Source organism: Uranotaenia lowii, chromosome 1, assembly GCF_029784155.1.
Source record: "Uranotaenia lowii strain MFRU-FL chromosome 1, ASM2978415v1, whole genome shotgun sequence".
Classification (NCBI taxonomy): Eukaryota; Metazoa; Arthropoda; class Insecta; order Diptera; family Culicidae; genus Uranotaenia; species Uranotaenia lowii.
Window position 1 is genome coordinate 147,161,296 of NC_073691.1, and position 16,838 is coordinate 147,178,133.

General features: G+C 37.6%; 1 protein-coding gene across 1 annotated transcript in view; it reads right to left on the bottom strand.

The window, feature by feature from the left end:
• Positions 1 to 16,838, bottom strand: part of LOC129738010 (cadherin-87A) — a 565,342-nt gene that overhangs the window by 81,278 nt on the left and 467,226 nt on the right. The window contains exon 14 of the mRNA XM_055729186.1: positions 5,518 to 6,065. Coding sequence (XP_055585161.1) covers positions 5,518 to 6,065 — 548 coding nt within the window. The remainder of the gene's footprint in view (positions 1 to 5,517; positions 6,066 to 16,838) is intronic.

The window sequence follows — 16,838 nt, forward strand, 5'->3', positions numbered from 1 at the left end:
AAAAATCCAAAATTTTGAGTGAGCCTTCTTATTTCCATCATATCTTTTTTGAAAATTTAGCAACTCGCCGTCTTTTGCATTTTCTGACTGTGTGTTATTTCAAGTTTATATGGTCCAAAAGTTGGATCATTATCGTGAGACTAAAAACATTGTGATATATTTTTTTTAAAGTTACAGGAGACTTCATCCTTTACTAAAGGAGACTTGATCCTTAATTCAGGGTGCCCAGACCCTAGGCAAAATCCGAAGATAAATGGTCCGTTGACTATTTTTTGCCATATTAAAGCTATGATCATTTAGTATCCGGGCACTTTATTTCGGTGATAGCTACATTACTAGACATCGAATATGCAAAACTTTAGCAGCGTTGAGTTGGTTATGAAAAGGAATATCTTGCCTGATTTTTAAGTTAACGTGTGTTTGAGATATTTACGATGCAAAAAGATATGGTAAAATAATTTTGCACAAATTTGCGCCTTTTGCGCATTTTAGGCCACGAAAATTCTTCATTGTCGACTTGAAAACTCATGAACTGTTGTTTTTGTTCTGATTTTTTTTTTTGATCAAATGGTTAAGAAGTATAAGGAGCCACTCTAGGATGCTCACGAAGTTCAAACAAAGCATCGGAGTGAGACCCTTGATCTCAAATATGGGTAAAAAGACTATGGTTATTGGGGATAACTAAATGCAGACCCCTTAAATAATGCAATTATTCCATTTTCGGCAGGCAAAAAACGATGCCTGACTTAAGTCTACTATAGTAGACACCATGTAAATAACTAATAGTGAAAAGTTCAATGGATCGCAATCTGTGCAATCGATTTCTACGCAATGTGTCAGATGTGTTCTGATGGACAAATAATTTTTTGTTCAAACCGGATTTAAAAGATCAAATTCTTCGAGATGCCTACTCATGAAAAGGTTCCAGCCAGATTCCAATTGCTTTTTCCAGGTGAATTTGTGTAAAATATGATGATTTTGCAAAGGTTTTGCATCTGTCGTAAAAATAATAGATCAATACATGATTTAAAAAAGTGTGCAAAGATTAAAAAAAAAATTATGAAAAAGTAAGAGTATTTCTTGAAATCATTGATAAATATATTTTTTTTTATATTTTTACATTAAATGTCATATTAACACCTTCATTTCCTTCATACAAAGTTTTTCGATCAAATGAATAGTTTTTAAAATACACACGTTTGTAACTGCCCGGATACTAAATGATCATATAGCCTTACTTCTCATTTTACAGTTTATAAGTATTAGACAAAGAGAACTCTAAAAGTTTGTTTACTACCCTGGAGTTATTGCATACTTTAAGGCGCGATTTTCTAGTTTTAGATAAATTCAGTGTTTTCAGTTCTTTTTGACAGACAATTACTGGATAAACATAAGTTATTGAACAGATACAAATAATTTCATGAAAGCGATTGATCACGATCGATTAAGAAGAAAAATGTATCCTTTTGTATTCTAGGGATCTATTATACCCATACATAACATACATTTTGGAAAACTTTTTCTTAAAAATATTGAGAGTTTACAACTGCTTTGAAAATATGGCAATTTGAAGTTCATATTATACTCTAACGATTGACATATTGTAATCAATATTTTTATCATAATTTTTTCATGTGAAAAACATTTTAAAGTGATATAAAACAAATCTTCAAATCCCAATTTGGAAAAATTTTCAATCAAAGTTCAATAACTTGAAAAATATTTTTTTAAATTAGTTGAGATACAGGATTGTTGTTTTGTTCTATTTGACACATTTTTTTTAGAACATTTGATATTTGAAGGCATTCCTGTTTAAAAAAAAATAGCGAAGGAATCAAGTATCCCCAGGGATAAAGTATTCTCATCCTCCCCTACATAGGAAATTTGTATATTTGATAGATACAGTTGAGTCTGCCAATCATATTTTTGTGAAACATCGCAGCATAATTACTTCACTAGAAAAAAAACAGCTGTCTTTGAAAAATCTGAAAATAATATTAATCGTATTTCTTTTTAAAAAATGGAAAAAAACACACATAAACATTTTCAGCCACAAAGTGATTTTTTATAGCGAAAAATGGCTGATTCTTCGACCTTGAATAACATAAAAACAAATTATTGTAGCTGAATATTGTCCGAGTATCATTTATGAGTTACGTTACAAGGTTTACCAAACTTAAATTTTTGAACAAATTGTACAATTTGTACGGTTGAAAAATAAGCAACATACAGCGCTTTGAAGCGATGAGTGCTAAATTGATGCTTTCCTTGCCCAGTATTGCTAGGATTTTGTTGACCTTATTAGGCAACACCAAACAAAAAATGAACTTTTCTTATGTATAACTTTTACGCCCAAGATACGAAATTTTAAGCCAAAAGTATGATTCAATAGTACGATTGAATAATATCTGGGACTAGCTGATCCCGTACGAACTTCGTTTCGCTTTAAATCATTGGTACGTCAAAATGAGTTTAGAAAATGAATTCGAAACATTCTTTCGACAATTTTGGGGAAAAAATTCAACAGTGATTAAAGTCACTACTATTACTATAAATTGAAATTCAAATTACACGGTTGATTGGCTTTTTATAAAAAAAATTATGTGAGAGTTTTTTTCTTCTCGATCGGTTGCAAAATCTAGACATTATGGCAGAAACATGTACTATTTGTTTGTGTGCACGACTCTTTTGCTTGACCCTCACACTTAAATTGGTATCAATTAACTGCCTCCAAAAAAATTATTGCACAAATTACTGAACTTCCAATGAAACCCTATTTTTCTGTCCCATGGCCCGAAATTCGATAATTGGAACCAATTTTACGTTCCTCAAAACTCCCTTGTGCCATTTTTTTCTTTTTTATATGTAAATTAACGTCAGGAACTTGAAAACAGTGATCAGTGAATATATACGCCCCTTTCGCCGACCCTTGAAACGGAACATGCTACCTGGAGTCAATTGCTCATAGTTTATAACCCTAATCTGAACATTTTCATCTCAATCCGATGCATGATCACGACAATATCGCGAAAACAGTGAGCAACTAACATGGACGGCCATTTTTTACCACGATTCAAAACTTGACACCTAAAATCAATTATCTTTTCTGTTAAACTCCCATGTGCCAATTTTCATTACAATTCTATGCTCAATCAAGAGAATATCGTAAAAACAGTGAACAGGTAATAACCCCTTTTGCCGACCCCTGAGTCAAGATTTGAAACCTGAAAGCAAAAGAGCGTCCCTCAAAACTCCTATGCGGAAATTTTCATCTCAATTCAATGTAGAATAACATCAAAATCGCAAAAACATTAAAGTTGGGTATGGACGACTCTTTCAGCCGATTTCTGATCCGCGATTCGAAACTTGAAATCGATTGCTCGTCTTTCAAAACACTCATGTGCAAATTTTCATTACCATCCAGTGTATAATAACACCAATATCGCAAAAACATAAATCAGTGAATATGGACGGCCCCTTTGGCCGACCCCTGACCCTAAATTTGATAACTGTAATCGATTGCTCGTCTCTCAAAACACTCATGTGCAAATTTTCTTCACAATTCAATGTAAAATAAAGCCAATATCGCAAAAACATTAATCAGTGGATATGGACGACCCCTTTTGCCGACCTCAAACCCTAAATTTGATAACTGTAATCGATTGCTCGTCTCTCAAAACACTCATGTGCAAATTTCCATCACAATCCGATGTATAATAACGCCAATATTGCAAAAACATAAATCAGTCGATATGGACGACCCCTTTGGCCGACCCCTATCCCTAAATTTGATAACTGTAATCGATTGCTCGTCTCTCAAAATATTCATGTGCAAATTTTCATCACAATCCGACGGAAAATAACGTCAATAACGTGAAAACAATATTTGTCTTGTATGGACGACCCCCTTCAGAAGGGGTCGTCCAAAAATCTAAAAACATTTTTCATCATTCCTGGTCCTAATGAGCATCCATGCCAAATTTCAGATTTCTAGCTCTTAAGACGGCTGAGTCTATAGAGGACAAACAAACAAACAAACAAACAAACAAACAAACATACAGATAATTGCTTTTTATATATATAGATTTACATAAATTTGCCCGGATGTATCCCCCTTTTTTTGGTTGTAGATTTTGAATTAACATGCCTGGATTTCACCAGGTTTTCAGATAAAATAGCCCGGCCCGGATACGCGCGGGGAAAATTCTGGCAACCTTAATCAATTCGATATTGGAGTTCGATTGGTTTTTTTTTTTGAGCTTTTGTATGCAGATTTCGATAGATCGTGACAACCTAAATTGAAACGTTAATTAAAGTAGCTCTCTCTTGTTAACAGTGGAAAAGATCGATCTATCAGAGATCGATTCTTAAGCTCCGATTTTTTAGGTGGATCGACCATACGACCGTTTTGCTGGATCGATATTGGAGATTGATCTTTTCCTGAAGATCCTAATTTGGATACAAAAAAAAATTTTGATTATGAGCATTCATCAACTTGAATAAAATGCGGAATTGTGATAAATTCAAAACCTGTAAATGTTATGCGCTGCAGGCCAAAATTGATCCTAGTCCTAGTACAAGATCTCATGCCAAATTTGGGCCAGATCGGATCACGGGAAGGGGTCGCTCAACGAGCCTGAAGTTTGTATGATATTTTGAGACATTTTGTTCGAGAGAAACATGAAAACCAGTTTTTCATCAATAGCTTTGGTCCCCGTCGGTCGATTTCTTTCGAAAACAGTTTTTCTTAAAGCCTAAATCATGAAAAATATTTCATCCGAAGACTGTATTTCGATAAGACCTAAGATAAAAAAGTTATTATTTAGCCCATTAGCCTAATAACTTTTTTATCTTAACTCTTATCGAAATGCAGTCTTGGGATGAAATATTTTTCATAGTTTAGGCTTTGAGAAAACCTGTTTTTGGAAGAATTTGGCCGACGGGAATCAAAGTTATTAACAAAAAACTGGTTTTTCATGTTTCTTCCGAACAAAATGTCTCAAAATCCCATACAAACTTTAGGCTCGTTGAGCGACCCCATCCCGTGATCCGATCTGGCCCAAATTTGGCATGAGATCTTGTACTGAGCCTAGGATCAATGTTAGCCTGCAGCGTATAACTTTTTCAAAAGTCGGGTCATTTGGGGCACTCTAATCGATATTGAAGTTGGCTGCTAAAGTTACTCATACTCATACGAAGTTTGTATTCTGGTTGTGGCAGTGAGATTGAATTGAGATTTTTTTTGTTTATTCTCCACAAAACATTTTGAAAAAAATGTTTTAACCAACAGGAAATTTGAAAAAAAAATACGTGACTAGTCCCGCTTTTGGGGACGGATGCCAACCCTAGGATAACCTGGGGCATCGAAATCTCATCTCATTCGTTCAGAAAAGGTGTGGACCTTTGGAACAGGTGGCGGAGGCTTTTAACAACAGTTTCTTTTTTTTCGAATGGAGCAAGAGTTGGTCACCCCAGCCCAGAGCAGCCAGAGAACGTCGATATCTAGAAACAAATTACCTGCAATATTGCTGCCGGTGGATTGAGTGCCGCATTTTCCGCCACGGTAGCGTGATATATCTTCTGCGAGAAGATGGGCGCGTTGTCGTTCTCGTCCAGGATCCGAATCGAAATGGGAGCGGTGGTGGAGCGTCGCGTCGCTTCCGGAGCCCTATCGGCGGCAATGACGGTCAGCCCGATTTCCGGTTCCCGTTCCCGGTCCAGGGCCGAGCTGTTCCGCACCGAAAGCAGCCCGGTGTCCGGATCCAGAGAGAAGGCAGCTGCGGCGCGGTCTCCAACGAGCGAGTAAGTTATCTCCCCGTAGCTGCCGGAATCGGCATCCCGTGCCTTCACAGTTCCAACTTTCGTTCCGATCGGGGCATTTTCCGGTACCGTCATCGAGTACTGGGGCGCCTCGAAATGGGGATCGTTGTCGTTTGCATTGATGATGTCAACCGTGACCTCGGCCGTGGAGGACAGCTGCGGGATGCCTGTGTCCACGACTGTCACGTTGAATTTTATGACCGCGATTTGTTCGTAGTCGATGCGGGATTTGCTGCGAATCAATCCTGCAAATGAGAATTAATGAAAAGATATAGTGTGACATTCGTGAACGGTAACGAGTGGCTGTGATTTCCATTTCGCTAATGTTACAAGCATTCTTTATCTCTTGGAAAATTGGAATATCGAACGCTAATTTTTCAACAAATTAAGTAGATATTATAACAAGTGTTTAGGCAGACGGGTGTTTTTTACTTTGGGTAAATGGATTTCGAAGTTTTGGATACACCGATGAAAATAAACACACTTCTTCTATTTAAACCCTCATCCGTCCATAAAATTTTTACCTGTCCCTGGAGTTCTAATAGTTGACATTTCTGATTAAAACCATCTCTCTTGTTTCCAGAACGAATTAAAAAAAAATATATAGTTTTAGAAACCTCGTAATGTAACTCAAATATTTTTTTCAAACATTATTCACATACACAACTTCAGTTTTCCGTTATTCAGCTACCTTTGAAAATGCGTCAACAATTCTGTGTTTCGTATTATACAAATTGCAAAAATGTGCCAAATTACGTCAACTTTTCAATCATCTTCTCAATTTTTTTCTGGTGTGACTCAAACAGTTTTGACAGTTCCTTGATTGAAAAGTTCCACATTTTTACATTTGTGTGGTCATGAACTTAAAAAGTTTCAAAAGAGATATAGCGGCTTTTAGCGAGGAGTGTCAAATTGAAACTTAAGGTCTAATTAGGGAGTTTTTTTCCTGAGCTTTCAGGGTGTGTCCATAAAACAGTAATTAGGCAAAATTAAAGATTCTAAGAATTCATTGAGAGTCCGCGAAGATTTTTTCTACTTGAATGCACTCGGAAAAAAAGTTACAAGCCACCCACCTTCCAATAGAATGATACTGACACTCAAGAGCGGATTGGGGTTAAGTGTTTTTGACCATGTGATATAATCCAATTTGGCCATATAATCGGACCATGTGACATAGTCCGATCATGCAACATAATCGACCATGTGACATAATCGACCATGTGACATAATCCGATCATGCAACATAATATGACCATGAAACATAATCGGCCATGTGACATAATCTGATTATGCAACATAATCGAACCAAGTGACAGTTAGATCATGCAACATAATCGACCATGTGCAGCGAATCAAAAATCGCCTAGTAACGAATGATGATGACATTGTCCCAAGTTGAACTTGTTGTTGAATTTTATCGATGTTTTTCGGCGATTTTCACAAATTAAAAACTGTTTTATGAAATGAATTTGCGGCTTTATCGGTGAGGGTTAAAGAGTTGAAAATGAAAGACGGATAGAAGATCAGAAGAAAATTCTAAGGTGGTGAAAAGAGCGAAGAGCATTTGAAATAGAAGCTTGACCCTAGACTGGCCCATAACAAAAAAAATCCTTATATTCCACGCGGCACCCCCTAGATTGGTGCGTTTAGGTGAAAAAATAACTTTCTGGAAGTTTCAGGTCATTTGGCAAAAGTACGAGCTGGCGCAAAGGACTTGAAATTTGTATGGAAATTTTCGGCAAAATGTATGAAAAATCGACATACTTTCACTCTTTGTGTTCTAAAATATGTTTCCAGTATGCTAGAAAGCTCAGAACTTCAGAAATTGTAGTTTAAACAATGACAATCAAATTTGTAGAAGGTTGTGACGCGATACGAGTTGACTGTGATGAGTTATCCGCAATAGAATGTGTGCATTTCTTTGATATACAGTGAACGGTGTAAGGGCTAATAATCGCACTAACTTCATCGCATAGTCACACAATGAGAATAACAAATAAAAAGTTTGTGGCCTCGGCAAAGTTGCGAAAAAGCTCTGACAAACGTTGTTTTGGGGCATTTAGACTTCCTTGCATTCATAAACTTTCTATCAGTTATTCTCATTGTGTGACAATGCGATCAAGTTAGTACTAATAATCCATCTATACACCGTTCACGATATATCGATGAAATGCGAAAAAGATCACACATTCAATTGCAAATAACTCATCACAGTCAACTCGTTACGTATCACAATCTTCTACAAACTTGTTTGTCATTGTTTGAACTACAATTCCTGAAATTCTGAGCTTTCTAGCATACTGGAAACATATTTTAGAACACAAAGAGTGAGAGTATGTCGGTTTTTCATACATTTGGCCGAAAATTTCCATACAAATTTCGAATCATTTGCGCCAGCTCGTACTTTTGCCAAATGACCTGAAACTTTCAGAAAGTCATTTTTTCACCCAAATGCACCAATCTAAGGGGTGCCGCGTTGAAAAAAATGTTTTAAAATTCATCCCATACAAATTTGGGCCAGTCTATTGACCACATGCTAAATTCTTTGTCCCGCATCAATTAACTGTATTGAAAAAACCTTTTGTCCGTTCGGCACATGTGCACACTCACATGGCGGTCGAACCATCCATAATTAACTGTATCGAAAAATGTAGTGCCTTCTCTATTGGGTACTACTTCTTCAATACAGTTAATTGATGCGGGACAAAGAATTTAGCATGTGGTCAAGTTTCTATTTCAAATGCTCTTCGCTCTTTTCACCACCTTAGAATTTTCTTCTGATCTTCTATCCGTCTTTCATTTTCAACTCTTTAACCCTCACAATTCATTTCATAAAACAAATTCACGGTGATTTCTCCTATTAAAAACTGTTTTTTACCAGTTGTCCAGACGTTTCGAGCTACTTTGGCATTCTACGGTTGATTGACGAAATTTTGAGCCCGTAGGCCCCGTAGTATTGCTGCACCGGAAAGATAAATCTCTAAGCAAACATTAAGATTTTTCATTCCTTTTTTTTAACTTTTACAAACAGTAAATTGTAAACAACTAACAAAATCGACCCTAAACAACTGGTAAAAACCAGTCTGGACAACTGGTAAAAAACAGTTTTTAATTTGTAAAACACGACGAAAAACGTCGATAAAATTCAACAACAAGTTCAACTTGGGACAATGTCATTATCATTCGTTAGTAGGCGATTTTTGATTCACTGCACATGGTCGATTATGTTGCATGATCTAACTGTCACTTGGTTCGATTATGTTGCATGATCAGATTATGTCACATGGCCGATTATGTTTCATGGTCATATTATGTTGCATGATCGGATTATGTCACATGGTCGATTATGTCACATGGTCGATTATGTTGCATGATCGGATTATGTCGCATGGTCCAAAAATATCTTTACTGAACCCTTAACCCCAATCCGCTCTTGAGTGTCAGTATGATTCTATTGGAAGGTTGGCGGCTTGTAAATTTTTTCGGGTGTGTTCAAGTAAAAAAATTCTTCGCGAAAAACGTCGATAAAATTCAACAACAATACATCGCGGCGATTAACCAACATTCAAGTTGAACTTTTCGTGACAAAAAAAATAAATCTTTGTCGTTGTAGCACGCTTGGAACGATAAAGACAAATATATTTGCTTATGGATCCCGATAATATTTTTTCAGAACATTCGTTTGTTGCTGTTGGAAAATATAAGGATAATCGGCTCCGAAAATATCAACTAAAAGGTATCCGATTATAACTCTTGGCCTCTTCATGAAAGAGATCCATAGGAGAAGCGATTCGGGGACACTTGGTCGTGGTCATGGCTAATCTGGCCGGTTCCGGAACGAAATATGTCAAAGTTATCGCATCGAGACTTTCGGCAAATTAAACGAAAGCTCTTGGCCTCTTCATAAAAGGAATTGATAGGAGAAGCGATTCGGGGACACTGGGTCGTGGCCATGGCCGGTTCCGGAACGAAATATGACAAAGTTATCGGATTGAGACTTGCGACATATTGATAGAAAGCTCTTGGCTTCTCATGAGAGAATCGATAGGAGAAGCAATTCGTAGACACTGGGTCGTGGTCATGGCCATGGAACCGCCAAGAGCTTTCCATCAATATGCCGAAAGTCTCGATCCGATATCTTTGAAACATTTCGTTCCGAAACCAGCCAGATTGGCCATGGCCACGACCCAGTGTCCCCGAATCGCATCTCCTATCGATTCCTTTCAAGAAGAGCCAAGAGCTTTCGATTAGTATGTCGCAAGTCTCAATCCGATAATTTTGACAGATTTCGTTCCGGAACCGGCCAGATTGGCCACAGCCTCAACCCAGTGTCACTATACCACTTCTAACATGGGTTCACTTAATGCTTGGCCAAGAGCTCTAAGGTAATTATCTGATCACATAATTTTTCATTATCAGATCGATAGACTAGCCACATAATCGAGGCGGATTGTCCCAAGTTTTAAATTTCAGGACAATTTCACATTAGAATTTGTCATTATCTTCTTACGACGTGACAATTCTTGATTGCCTATTTCATTTAGTCAAGATACACATACGGAAGAGACAAAATGTTGTCGCACAGAGAGAGAATAAAGACAAATCCACACGCCGACTTTGTCGCTGGTTTCAAGACAATCTAAGGGACAATTTTATTCACTGACCATGTGACATAATCCGATGATACAACATAATACCATGTGTCATAATCCGATCATGCAACATAATATGACCATGCAACATAATCGACCATGTGACATAATCTGACCATGCAACATAATCGGACCGTGTGAAATAATCCTATAATGCAACAGATTACGATCATGCAACATAATCTGACCATACAACATAATCGGACCATGTGACATAATCCGACCATGCACCATAATCGACTATGTGACATAATCCGATCATGCAGCATCATCGACCATGCAACATGATCTGACCATGCAACACAATCGACCATGTGACATAATCCGACCATATAACATAATCGACCATGTGACATAATCAGATCATGGTTGTCTACGCTGTTGGCCGGCATCGCTGCCCGCTGGTCCATGTTGCTTGACGGTTGCAACTGAACTACTGCAAACAGTGATGTCAACCTTCCAGATTGTGTCTGGATCTTCCAGACTTTTTGGATTTCTGCCAGACATTTTTCAGGTTTCCAGACTTTTGACATTTCTTCCAAACAATTCTAGACTTCTGGACAATTTATGAATTATGAATTCAGAAAGGCTTGAAACCTATTTATAATGGCAAATGCTTCGAAGTTAGGAGGTTAACCATTGAGAGTCAAACATTGCAACATTGAGATCTGGCGATCATAAAAAAAGGTCACCACATTCAAAACCTAGCTATCCAGATATTTCCAGACATTTTTTTCAAAATCTTCCAGACTTCTTGGAAAAACAGTTGACAACCCTAACTGCAAATCCATATCTGAGTTGGATTACCACTGGTGGGGTCCAAACTCAGATCGAAGCGCAGCAACGTCTGTTTGAGCTGGGTTTGTGTTTCAGAACAAAATGTTTCGAACCGTGTAGCATTATAATTAAGTTTGTTTAGCTATATTGTTTTGAGCGTGCAGTGAGTGAGTCAAAACCTACCAAAGAATGAGTGTTTAAAACTTAGAGTGTATATGTCAAACGCACACATGGGAAATCAACGGAAACAACAATCAACAAATCAAAATAACAGCAACCAAGGAAAACAAACTAATTGTTCGGCTCACCATCGCTGTGAAAATTGTTGTGACTGAAATTGTGCTATTTGTTCGCATCCCGGAGTCGCAGCCAGGACAAATGAAGAGATTTCGAAATCACGCGAATAATAAGGTGAGATTAAGCCGATATGTTTGTCGGATCGCATGAAATCAGGCATTTCTTCAACTCACAGGGAGCGTAAAACGAGTGCTCGTCGATTATGCCCCAGCGGAGACGAAAATAGAGTTCAGCAAAAACCAAGACCTAAGACAGCGCCGGGTTTGAAGAAAGCGACTGAAGAAGACGATGGAAGAAACCATTCCAGCAGGGCATACAAGCCATCACAATTGGCTTCATCCGACCGACGCGACGGTGGAAGCAGGCATTGGGAACAGGCAACGACCCTTAGTGGATTGCGTAAGACTTCGGTGCCGAAAAAACAAAAGGGAAAAGAAGGAACTTCTCAGCCTCAGACAAGGCAAAGGAGTCGTACCCAGACGACCTCGCAGTGACCGGCCCCATTTGGGCCGTTTTTGGAGAGCTAAATTCTCTTTTTTCGGGACTCGTTTTTGTGCCTCTTCTGGCTTTTTCGAGTCTCGTTTTTGAGAACAGAATTCCCGACGCCCGTGAGATTCCAACGATTTGGATCCAGCCGGAAGCAGTCTACAGAGGTGCTCCGGGCAGTGGTTAGTGTTGCCAGATATTCAGCTGTGATAAACCTGTGCCATCCGATAGCTGTGATATGACTGTTGTGCGTTTGGAATATAAAGTTTGTGAACTATGGTAGGAAACGGGCCCGTGAGTAGATAATGTAAGTTTGCTGAAATTTTTAAAATGTCGTATTAGTAAATAATTGTAATGGCTACAGATTTGGGTTTAGCGTATTTGTGTTTTGGGTAAAAGTTAGCCGTGCAGCACACACTGAAAGTCAGTTGTGCTCAACTTGTTTCAACTGCTCTGAGAGAAACCATGCTTTCAACCATAACCATACTTTCGTGTGTATTTTTTTTAAACTCGTTTTAAAACTGCTCATGTTTTGAATTTTTTTAATTGATTTTGTATAGGAACCTTCCTTTATAAAAAAAAAACTCTGAACGTCTGAAAACGCTTTAAATCATCTTGTTGCATCAAAACTTGATTGTGAGGAAAATTAGATCAAAATTGTTAAAAACGGTTGGAATTCTGTCTTATAATACATTGAATTTATATGGAAACCAACCCCCCCCCCCCCCCCCCTTTCCTATTTCAGCATGTTTTTAAAGCTTCGCTACAAAGAATCATCTGAAAACTTGGCCACCAATTCAATCAATCATCTAATTTTGTAAAAAATGTATTTGAGTAGCAAATTTTCTGGAAATCAATATCAAATTGTGTGAGTTGTGTCATGTTTTATGTAAATTTTGTATGGGAGACCCCGTCCTCCTTTAATTCAAAGGGGTTTGTATCTACTATTTTTTTTCCTTTTCTTATAGGAATTTAACCCATTAAGGTCATTCTTCCTCGATTGTAACTACTATAGAAACCATCCCTGGCCCAAAAAATCCTCACATGTTAAATTTGATTTTCGGCTGAGTAGTTTGCGAGTCTATAGGGAACAGACAGACAAGCGTTAGACTCTGTTCCAAGCAGATATCCATTTCTTAGAAGAGAAATCATATTATTGCTTTTGATTCTGTCAGCTCCACCCTAATCAGCTTGATTGATTCGGATGCAGGAAATATAATATGAATCGCAAAATTGATCCGCGATCCGGCTCCGTTGATAAGCGAGTTAGCGCTGCAACTTTGCCCGTAAGCATTCAGCGAACCCAATTATACCCCACTATAATCACATTGTCAGTTATTTTTCCATATATCGCTGTCACCAATTTCAACTACCGCACCGGAATCGATAAACACGATCTGTCCACCATTGCGAGAATTCACACAATAACGGTCGGGTTTAAACTGGCCGACACTGGACATCTAATTAGAGGCAACGCGTAGCACTCGGTGGAACCCGCAGACAATATTTGCTCAAAAGCGTTTATGAATCAATCGTCGTTTGACGCCTCCCTCGTTTCCAACGTTTTCCAGGAGCATCCGAGCTTGAATGGTAACATCCATCGGTTCCGGATTGAATTCCTAAATGCGTGATTTTAATTTGAAAATTTTCCAGATCACAATTAAGTTGTCATGAAAGAAATATTGCACGGTAGAAAAACTCATCCATAAACAATAATTTATTTGATGGAATATTTGAGAAAAAAATTGCTATCATTTTCTAGCCCTGAGTCTGAAGGGAATACCTGGTAGCTTCTAAAATAATAATTTTTGTTGTCAATAATGTTCTCGGCGTCGAGATGGAATCAAGGGTGATCGCTTATCTCCAGGGCAAAAAGCAAAACTGCAAAGCACTACTTTAAAGCCAATATTAGCAGCAGGATTTAGATTGAAAAAAAAAACGAATAAACACTCCAGCCGCAATAATATTTACTAGAGTGTGCCCATCGGCAGCAATGGATGGTGTTAAATCAATAACATGTGTCTGTCGGGATTTGGCTGTCATCGGGATATAAATTGACTTTGAAAGTTATTGGTCTGGTTCCAAATCACATTGGTAATGTTTGTGTACCATCTCTCGCTGATTAAAAAGTTTGAGGATCAAATTGAAGACAGGATGTGTTCAGAGGTGTGAAACGGTAGAAGTTGATTCTGCTGCCCAAATCGGGAGCATACTAATATGAATATGAATGCTGAACACTGTTGGAGAGGTTCGGAAAATACACATTTGAAACGGATCTAGCAATACGCCGGGGACGTGTGCCGACTTTCCAATAATCAATAAGACTTTCGAAGAGGGAGATGACCCCGGTGACGTCATCCGGACTGTCATCAAAACAACTGATAGAGATGAGACTTAGACGGGAACCCCTTCTGTGCGAAATGCCTACAAAAGTGAAGAAAAAAGTGAATTTTACGAGTTGTCCCGGAAGGTTATATCGAAAGTAGTGTCTACAATCTTTCGATACGGAGGAAGGCCTGGAAATCATTCCGTATGACGATTAAAAAGCTGATTTCCGCTGTGTAATGTGGTTTATAGTTCAACTTAAAACTCTGTGTATCGTGGCCTAAAGTTTTCATTATTTTAATCCAAATGGGAAACACTTCCCCGGAAAAGCGCAAAAATATCGTGCACTAACATTATTTCTTCACAACATTTAGCTGCGTCAGTTAGCAAAAATGGAAGAAGTAAGCATTGGAGCGGTTCGAAATGCGATTCAATGGTATGGAGAAGAAAGCAGCTTCGCGGACAAAAAAATCTGGGCAAAAACCGGTGAACAAAACTATGGACCGGAAAAGCATGCGTGCTTATTTACGCCAGTAATAAATCAGCCTCAGTTCGGGATGTGGCCAAAAAGTGGGATCTCTTTTCAGCACCATACATCGTGTTAAGGTTAAGTTCAGTCTAAAGACATATAAGAAGCAGAAGAAGCCGAAGCCAAGTCAAAGACAAGCTGCTTTTGTCAAACCAAGTTGCAAGTTTCATCAAAATTCCGGGTGAATAGTATCACACCAAATATAATAATAGTAGGAATATTCCTCACTCCCCAGATACTTGAAGGACACATAAAACGCGCCTCCATGTCAGGAAAGTTCTTACGAACATGAATAAATGCTATCGAGAAGACCTAAGTTGCCTTAGACTAAATTTCAAAAGCTTCTGGCGAAAACGGTTAAGCTCATTATCACCAAAACTTTGTGTCCCGATCTGACAATTATACTAAATACAACACAAGTATATCTACTTTTCATTCATAATATCTTTCATGATAAGTAAGTTGACTTCGTTAATGAATTTTATACTCAAAATATGATTTTGATTTATCTGTTCAACATGTTTTGGAGTTTCCAAAAAATCAAATGTGCCTAAATGAAAAGTATTAAAAAGAGCTAATTCTACACGAAGATTTTTTTCCTTTACCAATTTATTCATTTTAGAGATATGCTGATTTCCATTTACCAAACGTGCTCCAGATAATAATAATAATAACAATAATGATGATGTGGTCATCAATAAATCTCAAATCATATTGTAGAGTAGATTTTAAGATCAATTCACAAAGTAAATTGTTGTCTTTTTTATGATTTCTTTTATGAAATATTCAGTTTTATCCAAAAAGTGAAATTTCCATCAATGATTGTTCCAATTCAAATGACATTAGAATCTCAAATTGTAGATTTATTAGCATACTCCGTCAGTCGGGACCTTTTTTCCATTCGGCAGAAAACAACACAAATTGAAAACCATAGCAACATACTTTGCTACACGAAGAAAAGTTGGAGTAGGCTGAAATTCCTATGTTGAAAATAAAACATAAACAAAATTGTCTGCGTGGTCATAGAAATGCAAGTTCAAACACGAACTTTTGTAGTTAAGACGCGAACCCACGGTTGATGGAAAGAATGTTCAGAGTTTCCTCAGTACCTCAATGCTAGAAATTTCCTTTTAGTAAGAACTTTCTCCAGGAGGTGGTGCTGATATACATGTCCTTGCTGAAGTATATGAAGCATGCTGAGAGTTACCAATGTTGATTATAATATGTTTGATCACACTGTTTGAAATGGCCAAAGTGTTGACGAGACGAAGACATCATTTTTTACCGAAAAAATTGGTTAAAGGGCAATGGTTTGGCAAGCTATTTGTGAGAGTGATTTTTTTTTTTTTTTTTTCCGCCGTCGCGTTTTTCTCGTTTGTTTTCTCGCGAATTGAAAAATACTGTTAATTTATTCTATTTCGGGACTTCTTTAGCGATCGATACAGTTTTGTTGTGTTTGACGGATCTTGCGAGATTTCGAAATTGCAGCGCACGCGTTTTTCCCCCGTCTGTAAAAATCGTGTTTGTTAAATTATTTGAAATAGTGAAATATGTGAAGTAGTGAAAAATTTCAACAGCAGCTAATAAAAAGATGACTCGTGGATGGGTCGTCTTAGTTTTGGTTGGAAGTGATTCAATAGCGCATTCAAAAGTGTTTGAAAAAACCGCAAGACGATACCGTGGAAAAATGAATAGGTTGTGGGATTTTCGTTTGCAGTTGAGGTTAACAGAAAAATATTTTCTAACTCACAATGTCCAAAGATGAAAAGTTTGAAATTAAGAATGAAAGTGCGTGTTGAGCAATTTATATTTTGAGCTGAAAAAAATCATTTTAAAAGGGACGTGAAAGAGGGAATTATTTTTGATTTAGTTTCCATTGAGCAAACGATTTTGAAGTTGTCTTGTTGCATACCGCGGATTACTGCGATTATGTAAATTGGTCAACTGTTTAG